Source organism: Nematolebias whitei, chromosome 17 (genome assembly GCF_014905685.2).
Source record: "Nematolebias whitei isolate Nwh7 chromosome 17, NemWhi1, whole genome shotgun sequence".
Lineage (NCBI taxonomy): Eukaryota > Metazoa > Chordata > Actinopteri > Cyprinodontiformes > Rivulidae > Nematolebias > Nematolebias whitei.
The window spans coordinates 23,140,920-23,158,807 of NC_056514.1; the positions used below are offsets into that span (position 1 = coordinate 23,140,920).

The window sequence follows — 17,888 nt, forward strand, 5'->3', positions numbered from 1 at the left end:
AAATGTAGATGTCTAGCAACCTGCTAAAACGCAGAAAATAACATCTTTTCCAACAATTCTCTGGCGCAGACCTTCAATTGCATACAGCCCCCCCCCCCACACACACACACACACAGTAGTGTCTCCCCCCCATATTACAAATGCTTTTGACGCCAGTGGCTGTTGTTCAAGAAAAAAGCCATTGTCAACACTGGGGGCTGAGCGTACCCCCAAAGGCCAGATTCTAGAATTGCCCCTGTCTCCAATCCATGATATGATATATATAATACTGTATACTTCACTCAATAAATTTGAGTGTGAATACATATAAATACATAAACATTGGTGAACTTCTTAAACTAGACCTGCTCCTCCATTCTTTCTTCTTCTTTCGGCTGCTGTCTTCTTCAGAGGTCGCCACAATGAACTAAGTCGCACGAAGACTTGGCAATTGTTTTTGTGCTGGATGTCCTTCCTGACACAACCACAGACCACCGAGCTACCACAGCCCTCTGTGTGGAGCAGAGAGCTGCTATCTAGAGCACCTGGAGGAGCAGATGGTGGGGTTAAGGACCTTGCTCAAGGTCCCAGAGTGAAGCAAATGAGGGCTGGGGGCAGGTGTGGGTGTTTCACCTTTCCCAACCACATTTTTGATGTTGTCAGTACCGGGAGTTGAACCGGCGATCTTCTGATCACAGGCCCACTTTCTCTAATATCTGCACCACCAGTCCCGCTCCTCCATGTCCGTGTCTATTGTAGACCTATGTTCAGTCATTGTGACTTTTTACACAGGTACTGTAAGTAAATGCATGTGGTAGTTGGCAGGTGACAACAAATTTTGCTTACAAACATTTGATTTAAAGACACATTAACTGTCAAATACTTTGTGCAAATTTATTTTATGAATTTTTATTGACTGTTTATCACGACGTGACGAGTACATTTAACAACAAAGTTAAACACTTTGGAATAACAAACATTTGTTTGCGTTCCAGAGGAAAAAGTTGCCTGAAATCACTGAAATATTAAGGTAGGCAGAATGATTGAGACTGTTTATTTAAATCATTTTATTATAAATATTGAGCAGTAAATCCTGAGATAATTCAAAGTGGCAGGCCATGTCTAAACCTATGATTCAGTACTGATTGTAGTAAATTTACAAATTTCCTGCTTAAAGGTACCAATGTAATGAAGGCTGAAACAAAATAAATGGATAAAGAGGAAAAACAAAGCCTGCCCAATTCTTTCCTCCTTGTAGTGCTTGTTAGTTTGTTCTTAAATTAAAAATTTGCTAATAAACTTTTTGCATGGCTGAAGAAAGAGCTGAAGAGACTGAAGTCAACAATGATGACATCCATATAAGAGCTGTTTGGATTGAAATGTCTTGACAATTTTGATGTTTTTGTGGGTATTTGCACTCAGATTTACTAACAGACAGACAAGCTTCCAACAAATTCAGCCGAGTGCTTTGTTTACATTAAACGTGGACCAGCATTTCAGAACTACTAATCAAAATATCTGGTCAACTACTGTTCAAACTGCACCGTTTGATACAGTTCAGGATTATGTTTTATGTTTGATTTCACAGTTTGAGTAACTTTAAGTTCTTGTTTAAATTTGAAACCTTTCTAAGAAAACAAATCCCTCCCAGTCCAAGTCCAAAATAATGAATTATTGTCATTATCCCAAGATGATTTATAGGCATTGAAGTGTTTTAAAGAGACGTGTAGATCGAAGTTTGCAGGATTGTAAGTGGATCCTAATTCTAGAAAAGAGCCTTCAAACATCATTTATCTGCTGTCGCTTTCCCACAAGTCCCTTCTGCTAAATAATCTCTGCACAGACACCACAAAACCAAGAGTGAATGATATGACAGTTCAGTTTTCACTCGAGCTCGCACAAATAAAACGTGACATTTTATTTGGATCATCAGTTCGTAAAACGTTGAAGAGAAATTTAACGTTCCAGCAGAGTTTTGGGGGCGGCAGGCTCTGGACAGATGGAGGCAACATATTGCTCACTAATGACGGTCGCAGAATACTGGCCTTCGTGTGGAGAAAAGGGACAAGTAGCCCGACTGAGAGGCTTTAAAAACAAAGAAAAATGTCCAATTCTCACTAAGAGCTCTGAACACTGCTGATCTCATTCAGAAGGTTTTCTACGCTTCAGTCAAGTCAGTGTGATTGGTGTTTGCTAAGAGAAACAAGTAAAGCATACGTCCTTTTGTAACAGAATTAAAGATAATGAAAGAGTGGCAGAGGGCTCAGCAAAAATGTAGAGAACTTACTGCAAACTAGCGCCAGAATCATGCGGAGCAGCTTGTACGGACAGCGCATCCCAGCCCAGTTCTGCAACAAAGAGCCAAAAACAAAAGAACAATCACAACAACAACCACAATTGAGCATGTTTACAGCCTCAGTTTCTGTCCTAATAACAGATTCACATGATGGAGAGGAACAAACTTGTACATATGAAAGAGATGGCAGCACAGGACAGAGCACCCATCTCTCCATTTACTGGGTCCGGTTCAATGTGGCTTTATTAATTAGGACTTTGGTCATTTGGGTTTATGAGAGAATAGGTAAATGAAAACACGTGGTTCTCTGAGATAAAAAAAGAACAACTTTTGGAAACATTTCTTCTACTAGTTTAACAGCTGCAGCAACACAAAGCTTTCTGAAGTTGTTTTCTGAGTGAACACAAACCAGGAACGGAGTTTTCGTGTTTTCATGGCAGTAAAAGTCAAGTGATTTCTTTTATTTTTGGCAAACGGTAAAGAGTCGTCACAACTGAGCAGATGGTCTGAGCTGAGACTGATATGAGGAGCTGGGTTACATGAGTCTCTGCTCTTACAGGACAAAGGGTTAGAGTTAGGGACGTTTAGGCCTGTCACGATAACAAATTTTGTTGGCGATTAATTGTCTCGGAAATTATTGCGATAAACGATATTTGAAATTTGACAATAATTTTATAATTATTGTCAAATTTAAGAAGAAATGTTGGTTAATTTGTTTTGAGTCTAGTACCTTTTTTGACCACTGGATGACAGTATAAGACTGAACTGAAGGATGGATAATGAGGGAGTAAGCAGCATGTCTCTAAGAAAAATGGGAGAGAGGCCCCTTGACGTGACATGGTGCTGACATTGTGACATGGTGACATGGTGACACTGCGGACGCTTGGTGTGGTTTGAGCTATTTAGCATAGCATTTTTCACACAAAGCTTTTAAGAGAGAGAAGACAGGCTTTAGGTGAGCCGATTTGCCCTGTTGGCACGCACGCAGCTGGATATCTCATCGACTTGGAAGACTTGATGTGTCTATCTCTGCTGCCATTTGTGGATTTTAAGGACACATATTTAATTGGATTTACGGTAACTGGTTCCTACTTTTTGGATTCGGCTGGTTGCTGGTTTTATCAACAATCAAGGAAGTCGTCTGCAGCAAATTTGGACCCGATCACGCTGCTTGTCTTTATGATGGCTTGGTTCGTGCCTCGAGTACCCAGACTCAAATGCTTTGGGCAGAATGGATCAGATCTCAGGGATTTTACTCAGTCACGTTCCATCGGTGTGGCCATGTAATTTGGACATTTCTGAACCGTTTGGACCAACACAGACTCGAGGTAGATGTCATTAAGTTCTGTCTGTCCCCAAAACAACTGTGTGTTTATCTGAATTTGGATCCCTTGGCTGGCCTTGAAGGTTCATCTTATCTGAATTCACCTGGAGAACATGTGATCTGATGCTCATCACCCCCTCCCTGAGGAAATTCCAACTGATAACCAGATGAAACCAGCTGAATAAACATTGTGTCATCATTTCAGGACTCTTGGATTTTCATAGACGTTATTCTTGGCCATTCCTCGACATACCTCGAGAATGTTTACGGATCTCACCGGAGGACACTGGCTGATTATTCCATCCTTATCAGAACTCTTACAGTGTCCTCGAGAGTATCTATGGACATACTCACCGCTCTCATCGTCTCCCCCCTCTGCAGAATGTCTATGTCACTATGTGCTTGTTTGTGCAAGGTGTTTTTTAATATTAGAGTTTTTCTTCTCAGGCAAGAAAAAAGACTTTGATAGGAATTTTTTCGCCTCCAATTCTTTCATGTTCCACTTTCACTACTTTTTGTCTGTTTAAACAGATCTCACTTGTAAATTAGTCTTCTAGACTCAATGTGACTTATCTGTCTAAATAAAGGTTGAATGAATGAATGAATGAATGCAAAAAAATCAGTAAACAAGTTCTCAGCTTCTTTTTGCAAAGAAAAATAACTTTTTACACAAAGTCACGGGTTTCAACCTTGAATTTTGGAGCTTCGACAAGACAGAGGGTTTTTTTCCCAAGGTCGGCCTGTTAGCTTAGCTCGTAGCTTAGCTTCTCAGCTTAGCTGCTTTTATCATCCAAAAACCCGATTTTGGATAACAAAACATAATTGAAGCCTGGACTATTGAGGCCACACTAATTAGATTCACTCCAAAAGTTAATCACTTATAAATGTACAATAACTATTTTCTGAAAGTTTAATTGCAACCCATTTAGCAGTTACAGCAATATTTTGCTAACAGACAAACTTGACTCCAAAGGTTAACGGCAAAATTTTAAACAAAGACCTTGTGCGATCTGTTAGCACTCAGAGGACATGTTAAGGATGACTCTAATTTACTACCACATCAATTTTTACCTAAATCTCTAAAACTGACTGTGTTATTGTTATTAATGTGCTTGCTAAGGCCAATTAGCTGTAGCGGCCATCTTGCAACAGATAAAGACACAAGAACACACACACACTGACAGTGAACTGTTGAGCTTGACTTCCGTTCGCCTCAGCAGAGCCTGAAACTTCACTGAACCTGAAAGTGATCTTTTGCGTGAAACAAATGACGACGCTCGATGGCAGAAGGCCCAGAATTTATTGGGTCGAGGCAGAGTTGAAGGTTTTACTAAAGCAAAAGAAAAGGAGGAGAAAAGAGGCATCCATCCGAGCCGAACTAAGAGGCGCCTTGAAGGATTCCCCAACAACAAAGATCACCGTGGAACAAACGAGCTGTTAGCTGCTCCCAGCACGCTTTGCTCTGGCTCTGTCAGACAACTTTGGCTTCCATTCCTGCTGGCGTCTCTGCTGCTCACAGTGAGCTGCAACATTAGTTAAAGCGATTCGTCAGATCTAGCGCCGCCTCGAGAGCTGGAGACTGAAGGAGGCATTTCACACAGGAGCACAGTGAAAGAAACAAACTAATAAACGTTGGAGGGAGGGGAAAAAAGCTTCAAGGGAATTCACTTCCTGTTTTTCCTTTTTGTGTATGCAAATAAACATTAAAAAAAACGATCAAATATCACTCTAAAATGCCTTCTTCCAGTATTTTTATTACCATAGCTATAGCAGGAAGAAATAAAGGATATCGTAATCTGCATATTTCTCATGACAAGACGCCATAACATGGACCTACATAAACCTGTTAATGAATAAAGGCCTCATGATTCTTGAAGTTTCGCCTGCTTCCATTCAATCCACGCAATATTGCAATCGCTTGTGTCATTTGTTAGCATTTTAAGTATGTGTTATGAATGACTCTCAGCTACCACTGTGCCAAATATAGTCCCACCATCTGTAAAACTCACGTATTTAATGCTATTTATGTGTTGGACAAATCAATTTGCTGTGGCAACAACCTTGAATTAAGTTAACTCCAAAAAGTAATTCATTGCAGGTATCCAGCCATACAATACTGTATTTACTTTCTGAGAGTTTTATTAAAATCTGTCTGGAGGTTCATGAAATATTTTGCTAACACACACAGCGTTAGCTTCAACAGTTAATGGCATCGTTTTAATCAACAATGATCCAAAATGCTCATAAGTTTGTTTTGGTGATGGAGCGCAGCTACTAGCTCACTGAATCTTACCTTAGTGTGTGTAAAATGAAATGAGTGAGAGCTGTTTTTGTGTTGGCTGTGGCAGCCATCTTGAACTGGACTGATTCTAAAAGTTAATCAGATGTAGACGTACAGCCAAACATTTCTTAAGCGTATCGTTCAAATCTGTTCAGATATGTTGCTTATAGACAAACAAATATTACTTCAATAGTTGATTGCATAGTCTTAAACTAAAATCTTGTGCAGTGCTTAGAGTATAAACTGGGGATTCATTTCAGCTACTATCACTCCGAATTTCAGCCGAATAGCTGTAAAATTCAGTGTTGTGGTCATTTATGTGCTTGCTAAAACCAAATCCAAAAGATAATCAATTTTACATTTACATCCAGAGGTTATCTTTTAAAAGTTTAATTAAAAGCTCCTCCTTTCATTTTTTTCATTCAACCTTTATTTATACAGGTTAGTCTCATTGAGCCTCGAGGACTCATTTACAAGAGAGACCTGTTTTAAACAAAGATGACAACAGCAGACAATCATATAAAAGCATCTAAAATGAAAAATAAATAGAAGAAAATAAAAACAGCTACATTATAAAGTGATATAAAATACTAAAAACAGTCTGCATTGGTTTTTGCCATGAACATAGCAGTTGTTTGAAGTCACTTAGAGAGGTCAAGGTCAAGAGCTTCAGATCTTTTTGTAAGATATTCCAGGAAACAGGAGCAGAGTAGGAGAAGGCCCTTTTAACTAGTTCAGTCCTGACTGAAGGAACACTGCAGGTAATAATGTCCTGAGAGCGCACGCTGTAGCTGCACTCACGTAGTGACATGTAGGAGATGTATGAAGGCAGCAGACCAAGAAGTAATTTAAAGATGAAAATGGACCCGTGTGAGAGTCTGCATGAAGCTAATGATGTCCAGTTAACCAGTGAATACAGGGTGCAGTGGTGGGTACAGTAGTTACAGCAAGTTATGAATCTTAGGGCACCGTGATAGACAGCATCCAACATCTGCAGGGTGACTGCAGGTGCATTCATGTAAATAATGTCACCGTAGTCAATGGAAGGAAGGAATGTTGCAGTTACAAGGCGTTTCCTAGAATTCAGAGTTAAACAGGATCTATTTAAAAAAAAACAATTTAACTTTCACTTTCTTTAACAAGTTTTCGACATGAGACTTAAAAGAGAGACGTGCATTGACCAAAATATCCAAGTGTTTGTAAGAATCGACAAACTCAGTCAATCACCATTCTTAGATCCTTATTACGGTTTCTTTTACTATTTATCTTTTTGCTATTGTTGGATGCAACTGGGACCCTGTGTACACAATTTTGTTCCACCTCATACACATGTGATGAGAATGACAATAAAGAACCTTGAACCTTGAATTCAAAGATAAAATAGAAGGAAGGACTGCTGGTACCAACTTCCTGTTTGGAAACAACATCTCTTTGGTTTTGTCTGTTTAGCACCAGATTGAGATGAAACAAGTCTGACTGGGTGATGTCAAAAGCAGACTGTAAAAGCTGGAAAACCTTAGCAACTGTTTTAGCTGGACAATAAACATCATCAGCATAGAAATGTAAGGATGCATCAGGAATGAACTGACCTACATTACTTATGTAGATTGTGAAGATGGTGGGTTCTAAGACTGAGCCTTGCGGTACACCGTTGTTAGCAGTTAGATAACTGGAAGAAGTACCATTATGCTGAACACATTGCCTCCGATCTGAGAGATAATTAGAGAACCAACCAATGGTGTGATGAGAAACCAATTTCTGAGAGATTATGACATAAAATGTTACAATCCACAGTGTCAAAAGTTTTAGACAGGTCTAAGTAAAGTGCAGCACAATAATCCTTAGCATCCACTGTTTCAATAATGTCGTTAAAAACCTTGAGTGAAGAAGTCGTTGTGCTGTGTTGTTTCCTGAAACCAGATTGATGGAGAGGTAAGATGTTAAATGAGTCCAAATACTTGATGATTTGAGAGTTTATCAGTTTTTCTGACCTTAGCAAGAATACAGAGTTTAGAGATTGTGCACTCACGCACACGCTAGCTCCCTTGTTTTTGCATTTGGTGGTGGGCAAAAATTAAAAGCTGTTGTTTGGAGGAATCTCACACTTTTCACTGATGAGACGTTTTCAGACCCAACAATGGAGGTGATGATGATGTTGGAAGTTACCATGACAACGTTGGCCAGATGCGCCGAACACAGGGCGTAGACACCCCCCGAACCCCCCACCACTGGAGCACGCATGTCTGTGATGGACACCGTCAGCGAGCCTGCAGGGACAGAGGGACAGACAGAGACATATTAGGACTGTCAACGTAAAACAAGGAATAACACGATGTGCGTATATAAGTGTGTGTTATAAAGTAGAGAGGGAAAGACAATGGCAGCATCAGATTGCTCATCACGCAGCAGCAAGAGTCACCTTCCCACAGCATTTTTCTAAAAAAAAAAAAAATCTTTCACAGGGTTCTGCTACATCAGCTGATCAACGTATGCAGTTATTTACAACATCCAGAAGCTGCTGCTCATTTCCTGCTCTGCACATCTCTGCACAGGCAGATAACTACATTAAAATGTAACAAACTGAAGAATATTTACAGATTGACTTTTCTTTCTTTCTGCAGGATGTGCTGAAGAGAGCATGGCCACATTCTAGCCTCACTAAAGAGATTAATTTCCAAGTAATGAGTTCTAAAAATGCCTTGGGTTTTATTTGTGAGTAAAACCCAATTTAGATAATATAGATGTGGATAACAGTCAAATGTGTTTTTTTTTTTTTAAAGCTTAGGAGTGACAAAAGAATGAACTGATTTATTTGCTACAGTTTCATAAAATACTAACTTTTAAAGTATAGTTTTACTTTTACAATCTAGAAACAAAATGTTAGGGTTTTGTTCTAATGCTGCGTATTTCTGCAGCTGTTTAGTTTAGTCTATCACGAAAACTTATGTTACAAATAAAACATCACTTTACATCTGGATTGTTTTTACATGAGCTAAACGTAAACTGCAAGACCTGACAATTCAGCTGTCCCAATATTGGATTAAAAAAAAAATTAATAGAATGAAAGATGCATTTACTTTGTGAAAAATAGACATGCGTTTGTGTATTACAAAGACACCCCCCCAAGAGGGGTGTGTATTGGGCAGCTATGTGAGCGCCCGGGTGTTACAGCTTTGTCTTGACTATTACAGTATGCAACACTTCAAATTACACAACAAATACACAGAATACAAAACACACAGCTTGCTGTCTTTTCCCACATGAACTGTTCCACATGACTCCAAACTCTGGTCCTCTACCTGAGGCCTGTGTGGGTTGAGAGTTCTGCACTGTATCTAAGCTGTTCCTAGGATTGAGCTCTTCTAGATGAAGATCACTGAGGTTGTTCCTGGGATCTGTGGGAGACATTTTTCCAGTTAGGGAGTCACATAGCACAGAGTGCTTCAATGACCACTGGGATCACTGACACTTTGACTCTCCACAACTTCTGTATTTCCTCTTTCAGCTCTTGGTATTTCTTGAACTTCTTGTGTTCCTGATGTTACAGTCACTTCACCACTGCTTTCTTCTCTTGCTTGTCGACCACCACAGTGTCCAGTTGATTAGCCATCACCTGTTTGTCAGTCTGGATCTGGAAGTCCTACAGTCTCCATGCAATCATCTCCCACTTTGACTGTGGGACCTCTAGTCCATACTCGGCACAGATGTTCCTGTATTCTAGGTTCCATGTATGTTTTGCCTGTCTGGATCTTACACCCTGCTATTATGTGTTGGACTGTCTCAGGGGCATCTTTGCACAGCCTTTATTTTGGTTCTTGTCTGGTTTAGGTAGACCCCGGCCTCTATTGCTCTTGTGCTGAGGGTCTGTTCTTGTGCTGTCATGATTAGTGCCTCTATGCTGTTCTTCAGTCCAGCCATCTCTAACTATTGGTAGGTTTTATTGATATCAGTCACTTCCTCAGTCTGCCAGAGGTATTTGCCATGCAGGAGATTATCTTTCCACGATGTCTCTTCTTGTTTCTCCTCCTCAACATTGGGTTTCTGCTGCTGCCTGAGGCATTTACCCATCACTTCATCATTGGGGGCTTTTATTCTAATGTACTCAGTTGTTACATCCTGTATAGTGGCTTGGGTGTTCGCTAGTTCTCTGCCTCCTTCCTTTTTCTGTCTTAAATTATGAGGAACTTTCTTGTCTTGATATCTGTGACTTCTTTATCCTCCTTTGGCCAAGCTATTATACCATACTGTATATAAATATTTATACTTGTCACCTGAAGAGGGCATGGCCAAGGATCAAAACACCAATATTACTCATAAGAGACAACAGATCAATCAGCTGATCCAGAATATAATGTTATGGATTTAGCATTTTTACAGTTTGCCTTATTTGAAATTAAGAGTGCTGTAGACCATTATTGTGTGAATGCTTATGAAGCATTCACTCCATTTATCTTCTGTATGTTTTTCGGCATCTTTCTCGTTCCACAACATTTGTGCTATTTCAACAAATCATATATCAAAATGTTCAGCTCGTTCAGAAGAAGGGTGTTTTGACTTTTGGTATTGTAGTGAACCTGATCTGGCCCTGATCTGACCCTGATGACCTCAAATCTATCAGATGGACAGAGACTGTTATTTTCATTGATCTGAATACAGTCTGAGCCATCTGATGACTTTCTTTCTTGAATTAATCAAGCAGAAAAGACAATCTCTATAATCATTACTGTTTACAAATGTTTGATAATCAAATTGTGTTAGTTCCATTCAATGCTTACAGGTTGGAAAGAACTACTCATTTTTATTTTACATAAACAGTAAGTAATGATTTTTATTCCTCATTCAAAGAAGAAATCAGGTTAATATGCATTTCTTGATTTTCTGTCTGAAATGAGCTAAGCTCGTAAGTATGTGAAAGGTTGGTTTTCGGTCAACTAAAATGTTTACCGAGAAAGATGTCATGTTTAAACTTTTTCAGAAGATTACCAAGAGTTGACTCCACGAAGTCTGCTTTTCTGCAATAATCTCTCTGTCAGTTGTTGAACAATCTCATTCTCTGACCTTGGCTTAGATAACATCTTACGTCACAAAAACACACCTCTTTCTGGTACATCCACGAATCAGAAAGCTCTAAATTGAACCGGAAGTCGACCCATTTAAAATGTGGCAACTTCCCAGTTCAGGTTAGAATTCAGAAGAATTCATGGGGAATTCATGGAGAATGGTGAAGTGAATGGAAGAGAATTCGAGAATTCAGGAGAGTCAGAGACGTTTTGGAATTATAACTTCTGTTTGAACAAACCACACACGACTATCTAAGGATTTCAGCTGCTCTCAACGGAGACGCTGAAAGGTCTGGAGGATTCTCTATCGAGCTGATCTATCATCAACCAGGTAACGGTCTCTTCTTCGACTAAAGTGTACCGGAGGCGAGCTGAGATCTGATGAAGCGTGCACGTTCTGGTCAAACAGATTAATTCCCTCACATAGTTCTCTGTAAGATAAATCTCCATTTCATCTTAAACTCTTCTCTCTCTCACAAAACCAGTACAGATATTTTAGAAGTATCTGAAGCAAAGTCCTCGTTCACCGCCGAGTGATCGATGCTCATTTTCTGTGAAACTTGTCTGTTATTATTTTCATATTTTGCCAAATTAATGTAAATGTTTGATGTTAAACTTTGATTCTGAAAATAAATGGCCGCATTGATTTGATGGGTCAAAGATAATAACGTCTCTCGTTACATTTTTGTTAAAATTCAATGCACGACTTACACAGTCAGAAAGATGAGGAACTCGTGAAAAAGTATGCATATATCTCATATATTTGTCATACTACAACTAGTGACACGTACCCACGTGACTCACTACAACTGGTGGCCCGTCACGGCTCATAAATGACTGTAAAAACGTGTAAGATTGATTTACGTGTTGGCATGTATGTTAAAAAGTAACAGTTTATCAGCTGTGATTGAAACGCAGCCGGAGCTGCGCGCTTGGAGCTGCACCGCCTGAAGCGAAACGCTGCATGTTCTAAGCGTTGGGCTAGTAATGTTTTAAAAGCTGAAATTGTGTCATTGAGTCTTTATGAAAGCTGAATTTGTACGCTGTTAAGTGTTGTTAAGCTTATGAGCTGTGCAAACGTTGATTCTGTTTAAAAGACGAGGTTCTGCTGAAAAGACCAGGACTGTGGTCCAGTTCAGTTCTGTTGAGTTTGAACGAGTATTTTGAATAGATGGATAAACGTTTTAAAAGCTGAGCGCCGCCTCAGAACACAGTTAGGAGTTGATTCGTTACAATTTTTAACAGAGAAAGTGCATTTTGACAGTTTAAAGGACGAAAAAGTTGACGAACTATTTCACGCTAATCTAACTTGCTAGTTGGAGAAAACGCTTCTTGATTGGTTAACTTCGCTGTTGTGGAGCGCTCTGATTTGCTGAGAAGTTTGACTGACGTGCTACGTCATCTCCCCTCACCCCTGCGCTGCTCTGTCATTGGCTGATTGACGTGTCAATCACGTCACCCGGAAATGAAATTCGTTTTCATAGGGAAATAAAATCTGCTTTTTAAAGCTGAAAAGTAACTTTAAAGTGGTTTTGACACGCTGGTCAAGTGCTTCGAAGCATACTCGCTGAAATTTTGTCACGTTAGAGTTTAAAATTCGTCATAAAATGATGTTTTTAAACAACGCTAGCGATGCTAATTTTAAGCTAACAGCTAACGACCGGAGCCCTCACTATGCTTAAAATCACTAAATAAACCTGCAATATTGTCCCAAAAACTCATGTTTCAAGCTATAAAGTCTGATTGAAAAAATTTCTGCCACGTTTGTGTAAAAAATCCGTTCAGAAATGTTGATTTTAACCGAGTTTAGCCGAAGCTAACTTCAAGCTAAGCGGCTAACAACAGGATGTCAACCGAACGCCACAGGAAGTCATAGCGACCCCTACTGGATAACACAAACAGTGTCTGAGTTGAGATTAGTAAGGTAAGGCTGACATCTTCTGGACAACCTTGAGAAGACAGGTTTCACTCGCTTTTTAGGTCTAAACAGTGAAATTAAACGTTTTAATCTTTCTAAAAGGCATTTTCGAGTTAATAAACGTTCCTTAAAGCTGAAAATTACTGTTATCTTGCATTTTAAAAGTTATAAGGTATTTATGCAAAGAGCATTTTTCAAAAAAGTTTTATTTCACTGGTAATCCCTTAAAACTAAGGTACAAAAATAAACATTAACTTTTAAAAAATAGAAACAGTTACAGATTTTCACAAAGTTGGGAAAAGTTTACTCATTTGCTAAAAGGATAGTGCACGTTTAATTGATAAATCACTAAATAAAAGTAAATATATCAGACAAAGAGACTTTGCTGATTTTATTTATTTTGAAAAACCTAAAACATTAAAATTCTCCTGTTTAATCTTTAAATAGAAGAAAAATGCCAAGCGACGAAGAAGAAGACAACTTTTTAAAACCAACAAATGATGATATCATTTTGGGGGCCTTACATATTTTAACAACTCCACTAATCGGCAAGGAAGTCGTCATAGACTCCTGCTGGTAAAAAGCTAAACACTACCCCCTCCTGGAGAAACTTAGATCGCAGTTTCACTTCAGTTTTAGGTAAAGAGTGAAATTAAACGTTTTTATTTTTTCTAAAAGGCATTTTTGAGTTAAAAAACTTCTTCAAAACTGAATAATCACTGTTATCTTGCATTTTAAAAAGTAAGAGGTATTTATGCAAAGAAGCATTTACCAAAAAGATTTTATTCACTGATAAAACCTAAGAAAGGTACAAAATAAAATTAGAAACTTTTTAAAAGATACGGTTCAAATATTCACAGAGTTGAACAGTTTACTCATTTCGCTTGAAAGATAATACACGTTTAATTGCAAAATCACTAAATAAGAGTAAACTTATCAGGAAAAAGAGATTTTTCTGTTTACGTTGCCACCTAAAAAAATAAATCTTCCTATTTAATTCTAAATAGAAGTCACTGACAGGAGGACAACAGGAATAACAGTTTTTCTGAGGAAGGACTGATTAATCCTGATACATCAACTGTTCTTTTCTTTTCACCACTTAGTTCTATGAGTAACTGTTAAAATAGCAAATTTCTGGAACAGAACGGTTTAAAAAAAAAAAAAAAAACGCTTTAAACTGATTTGCTGTGAGACTTTTTAGAAAATTGCAGGTTTATTAAAAATTCAGTGCTTCAGAGTAAAATACACTAAAATACAGTTTGGTAACTTAGTATCTGTTGAAAAATAAGCACAAAAAGTAACACTGCCAGAAGAGCATTTACTTAAATATTCATGAATTGGGGTAAAACCTGAGAAAGGTACCCACATTTGAATAAGTTGACTTATAACAGTACTTCTGTGTAAACCCAAAGCTAAAATAAGTGTGAAAACTCATTGACTCGAATACAAATATTTACCTGTAAAATATCTAAAGCTTGCAACTGTTCAAACAGATAAATTGCTACACAGTGAAAACATGACAGGTGTGTTAGAAAAAGATTTTGATCCAAAAGGAATGGCGGACTGCTTGGAGAATGCGTTCGCGCTTCTGACAACGTCCGTACATCCATATGATAAACAGGCAGAGCGCATGAACCCAAAAGAGTTAGTGGACAATCTGAAGGAGGTTGCAGAAAGTGTGACCTCTACAGAAATTACAATGCCAAACTATGAAAAGCTGGCTAAAATTGCAATTTTGCTGAAAGAATCATTCTATACGGTTGTTGAGAAAGCTGATTACCTTGCAATAAGGTTAAACAGTGAAAAAGAGGTGGTTCAGAGAATTGAAGAACACTTCCTTCAATTTAAAAGTGAACACGAAATCCTCACAAGAAAACATTCTGAACAGATGTTTCAATCACAGCAAAATGCAAATGCAGAAATTGATTCGCTGAATAGCAAAATAGATGTGCTTAACAAAAAGCTGGAAGAACTCAGAATAGATAAACAAAATCTACAAGAGCTACATATGCGTTTAAAAGATGACTATCATACATCACAGGAACGCTTAAAAACATGTGAAGAAAAACTAAGAGCAGCAACAAACAAGATTTCTGACGTGGGGCGAGTTTGTCTGGAACTCAGAGAAGACCGTGGACAGAGTCCAGGTCACCCACAAACACCTCAGAAAGACGTTGTTGCACTTCCTGCTCTTAATCCACCCTCACATAAAGTGGTAGGAACAGACCTGAACAGGTCTCCTCCACAAAACATGCAACAGAGTGCATGGAAACTGTCTCCTTCAATGGATGATTTGCAAAAAATCTCAAAATATGTACAATGTTTTGTACCTGGACAAAAAGACTCATCTGGAACAAAAGCGTACCTCAGAGAACTGGAGTTCAGATTGAGATCTTATCCTAATGCTATGGTAGAGGATAAGATCAGTCTGATAAGACTCACTTCGGACAGAGAGGTGTTCACCTTCATCGAGCGTCTACCTGATGCAACGAGAAAGGATTACAAACTTCTGTGTGAAGCTCTGATCAAAGAGTACGACCCCTGCACAGGACCTGCTGGTTTCCCAGCCGCAGACAAGGTCACGCAGGGTAAAGATGAACATCCAAAGGTTTATTACAAAAGAATCTTCCAAGCTTATTTTGGTTACAGAAATGAAACCGGAATGGAGGAAGAAGAAAATTTTAAATTTGTTTTCAGCAAAAATCTCCACACTGACATACGCATGTCAGTACGAATTATGGCAAATTTCAGAGAAAAATCCATAAATGAGATTAAACAGTGTGCTGTGAATGTGTTCGAGGCACGTTCTCATGCTAAGACGCCCATAGAGGTGTTTCCTAGTGTAAAGGTTAAACCCCACTCCCTAGAAATGGAAGGAAGGTGCGCAACACCTCCTCCTAAAACAGGCGAGAAAAGGCAGTATTTTCAGACTAACAAACCGCATAATGAAGGTGCGCGCTGGAACAAAAAGGCTCCTCTTTCAGAGGATGAACGTGATTATCGTACATGGGACATGCGCAGGACGCAAGAATATGGGATCCAAGAGGACCCATATTATCATGGGAAATCCGAAGAGGAACCCCCAAAAGACGTACCTAGCCGCCTCCCACCTCGGACGAAACGTCCCGAGGCGAAAAAATCACAAAAGTTCCAGGAACAAGGCCCTAAACCTCTGAGCTCGGAAGAGACAGAGGAAATGCAAAGGTTTTTAGACACTTTGATACACGCTGAAATGGGAACCCAACCAGGAGCACAATGTAGTGATCTGATCGCTACTAACTCTGAAGGCGCGAATGACAACATTACAGATGTCGGTGAAACACACCAAGACATTGCTGTTACTGCCTCCAACAACCCCTCATCGGACGAAGGGGGGATAAACTCACACACAAACGATGATGAGTCATCGCAAACTGAAAACTCAAAACCTGACCTTCATGATTTTGAACTAGGCATCCCAGTTCTGGGAGGACTCCCAGTTAACCTGGTACCGAGTCAAGAAGCTGGGCCAGTATGTTTCACGAAACCATCACAGGCCATCGCTCTTTTCTCAACCAATGATGTCGACCAAGGACCTCACCAAGTGACCATCAGGTTCACTACAGTATTGGTGCAACTTTAACTTTTTGAAACATTTAGCCTTTTCAGCCATTTTTTCATAGAAAATGAATTGAGCTCATTTTACATCCTTCAAATCTTTAGATCTGTTTACAATCTTTTACTGTTCCTTTCACATTCTGTTCTGGTTCAACTTTTTTTTTAGCTTCCTTGTGCAAATTTAAACTTTTTTCAGCTACTTTCTGCTGTTTTCTGCTCCTTTCAGCTTCTATCTACTAAATATAACATTATGTTCTTTTTCTAACTTCTGCTAATTTCAGCTTGTTATGCTCCTTTCAGCTTATTTATGCAAGTTTCAGCTTTTTCTGCTATTTCAGCTACCATATAGCTGTTTTATGCTAACTGTAGCTTTTCCAGCTTCCACATTTTTGCACTTGTTTCAACTTTTTTTCAGTATAATTTAACAAAAATGTGCTCTCTCCACTTTTTTCTGGTAATTTAAGCTTCTTTCTGCCTTAATTTAAGCTAATATTCAGCTTTTTTTGTGTGTGTGCAAATTTCTGCTTTTTTCAAATAATTTCCACTTTTTTGGCTCTTTTCTGCTTCTTTAAGCCTAATTGGGCATAATTGTTCTCTATTTACTTTAGGTAATTCAAGCTTCTTTTTGCCTTTTCAGCTATATTTTTGTTGCTAATTTCAGCTTTTTAAGCAAATTTACTAATTTTTTGTGCTCATTTCTGCTTATTAAAACCAAATTGTCAAAGTCAAGTCAAGTCAAATGTATTTATAAAGCACATTTAAAACAGTAACTGTTACCAAATTCAGCAGATATGTGTTATTTCTGCTAACTTAAGCTTGTTCTTCCATTTCAGCTACATTTCAGCATTCTTTTAGACCATTTAAGCTGTGTTTCAGCAAGTTCTTCAGCAATAAGCATTCACACTGCATTTTCATAGGAAATGCAAATTTTCTAGTTCTTAATGATCTTGTATGGCATTTCAGGACAAAAAGTTGCACCAAGTTGTAAATGTTGGGTGCTAAATTTACAAACTGAATAAAGGAGTGCTGCTGTGATATTATCATGGATCAGGACAGAAATCACTGAAGCAGTTTCACGTGAGGACATTGTCAGGCTCTGTTAATTATGCAAATGAGGTGATAAGAGAAGCAGGGAGGGCTGATAAAACAGAAACAGACACTTTTTTCATTGCAGATGTCTTTTGCAGGAGTTGTGATGTGACCTCAGATCTTTGCAGGTTGTAACGTTCATATTCTCCCTGCGTAAACATTGTCCTAAAGAACGCCCTGTCAGCTCGTGGCCATGATTGTAGGAAGATTGATGGTGATCATAGGTCTTCCCTCCGTCATTCGCCTGTCCACACGCTGACACATGTGGCTTCTTTTATGTGGATTTATGAGACTCATGAACGTTGGTGCTTCAGCAAAAGATTTAAGGAGATCCATGTTGCCCA

At 38.8% G+C, this 17,888-nt stretch overlaps 1 protein-coding gene across 1 annotated transcript in view; it reads right to left on the minus strand.

Moving 5' to 3' along the window:
- The window catches only part of rhbdl1 (rhomboid, veinlet-like 1 (Drosophila)), a 71,821-nt gene that overhangs the window by 1,688 nt on the left and 52,245 nt on the right, over window positions 1–17,888 (minus strand). The window contains exons 6-7 of the mRNA XM_037690820.1: window positions 8,047–8,147; window positions 2,267–2,327 (exon numbers count right to left, since the gene is read on the minus strand). Of these exons, the coding sequence (XP_037546748.1) occupies window positions 2,267–2,327; window positions 8,047–8,147 (162 nt within the window). The remainder of the gene's footprint in view (window positions 1–2,266; window positions 2,328–8,046; window positions 8,148–17,888) is intronic.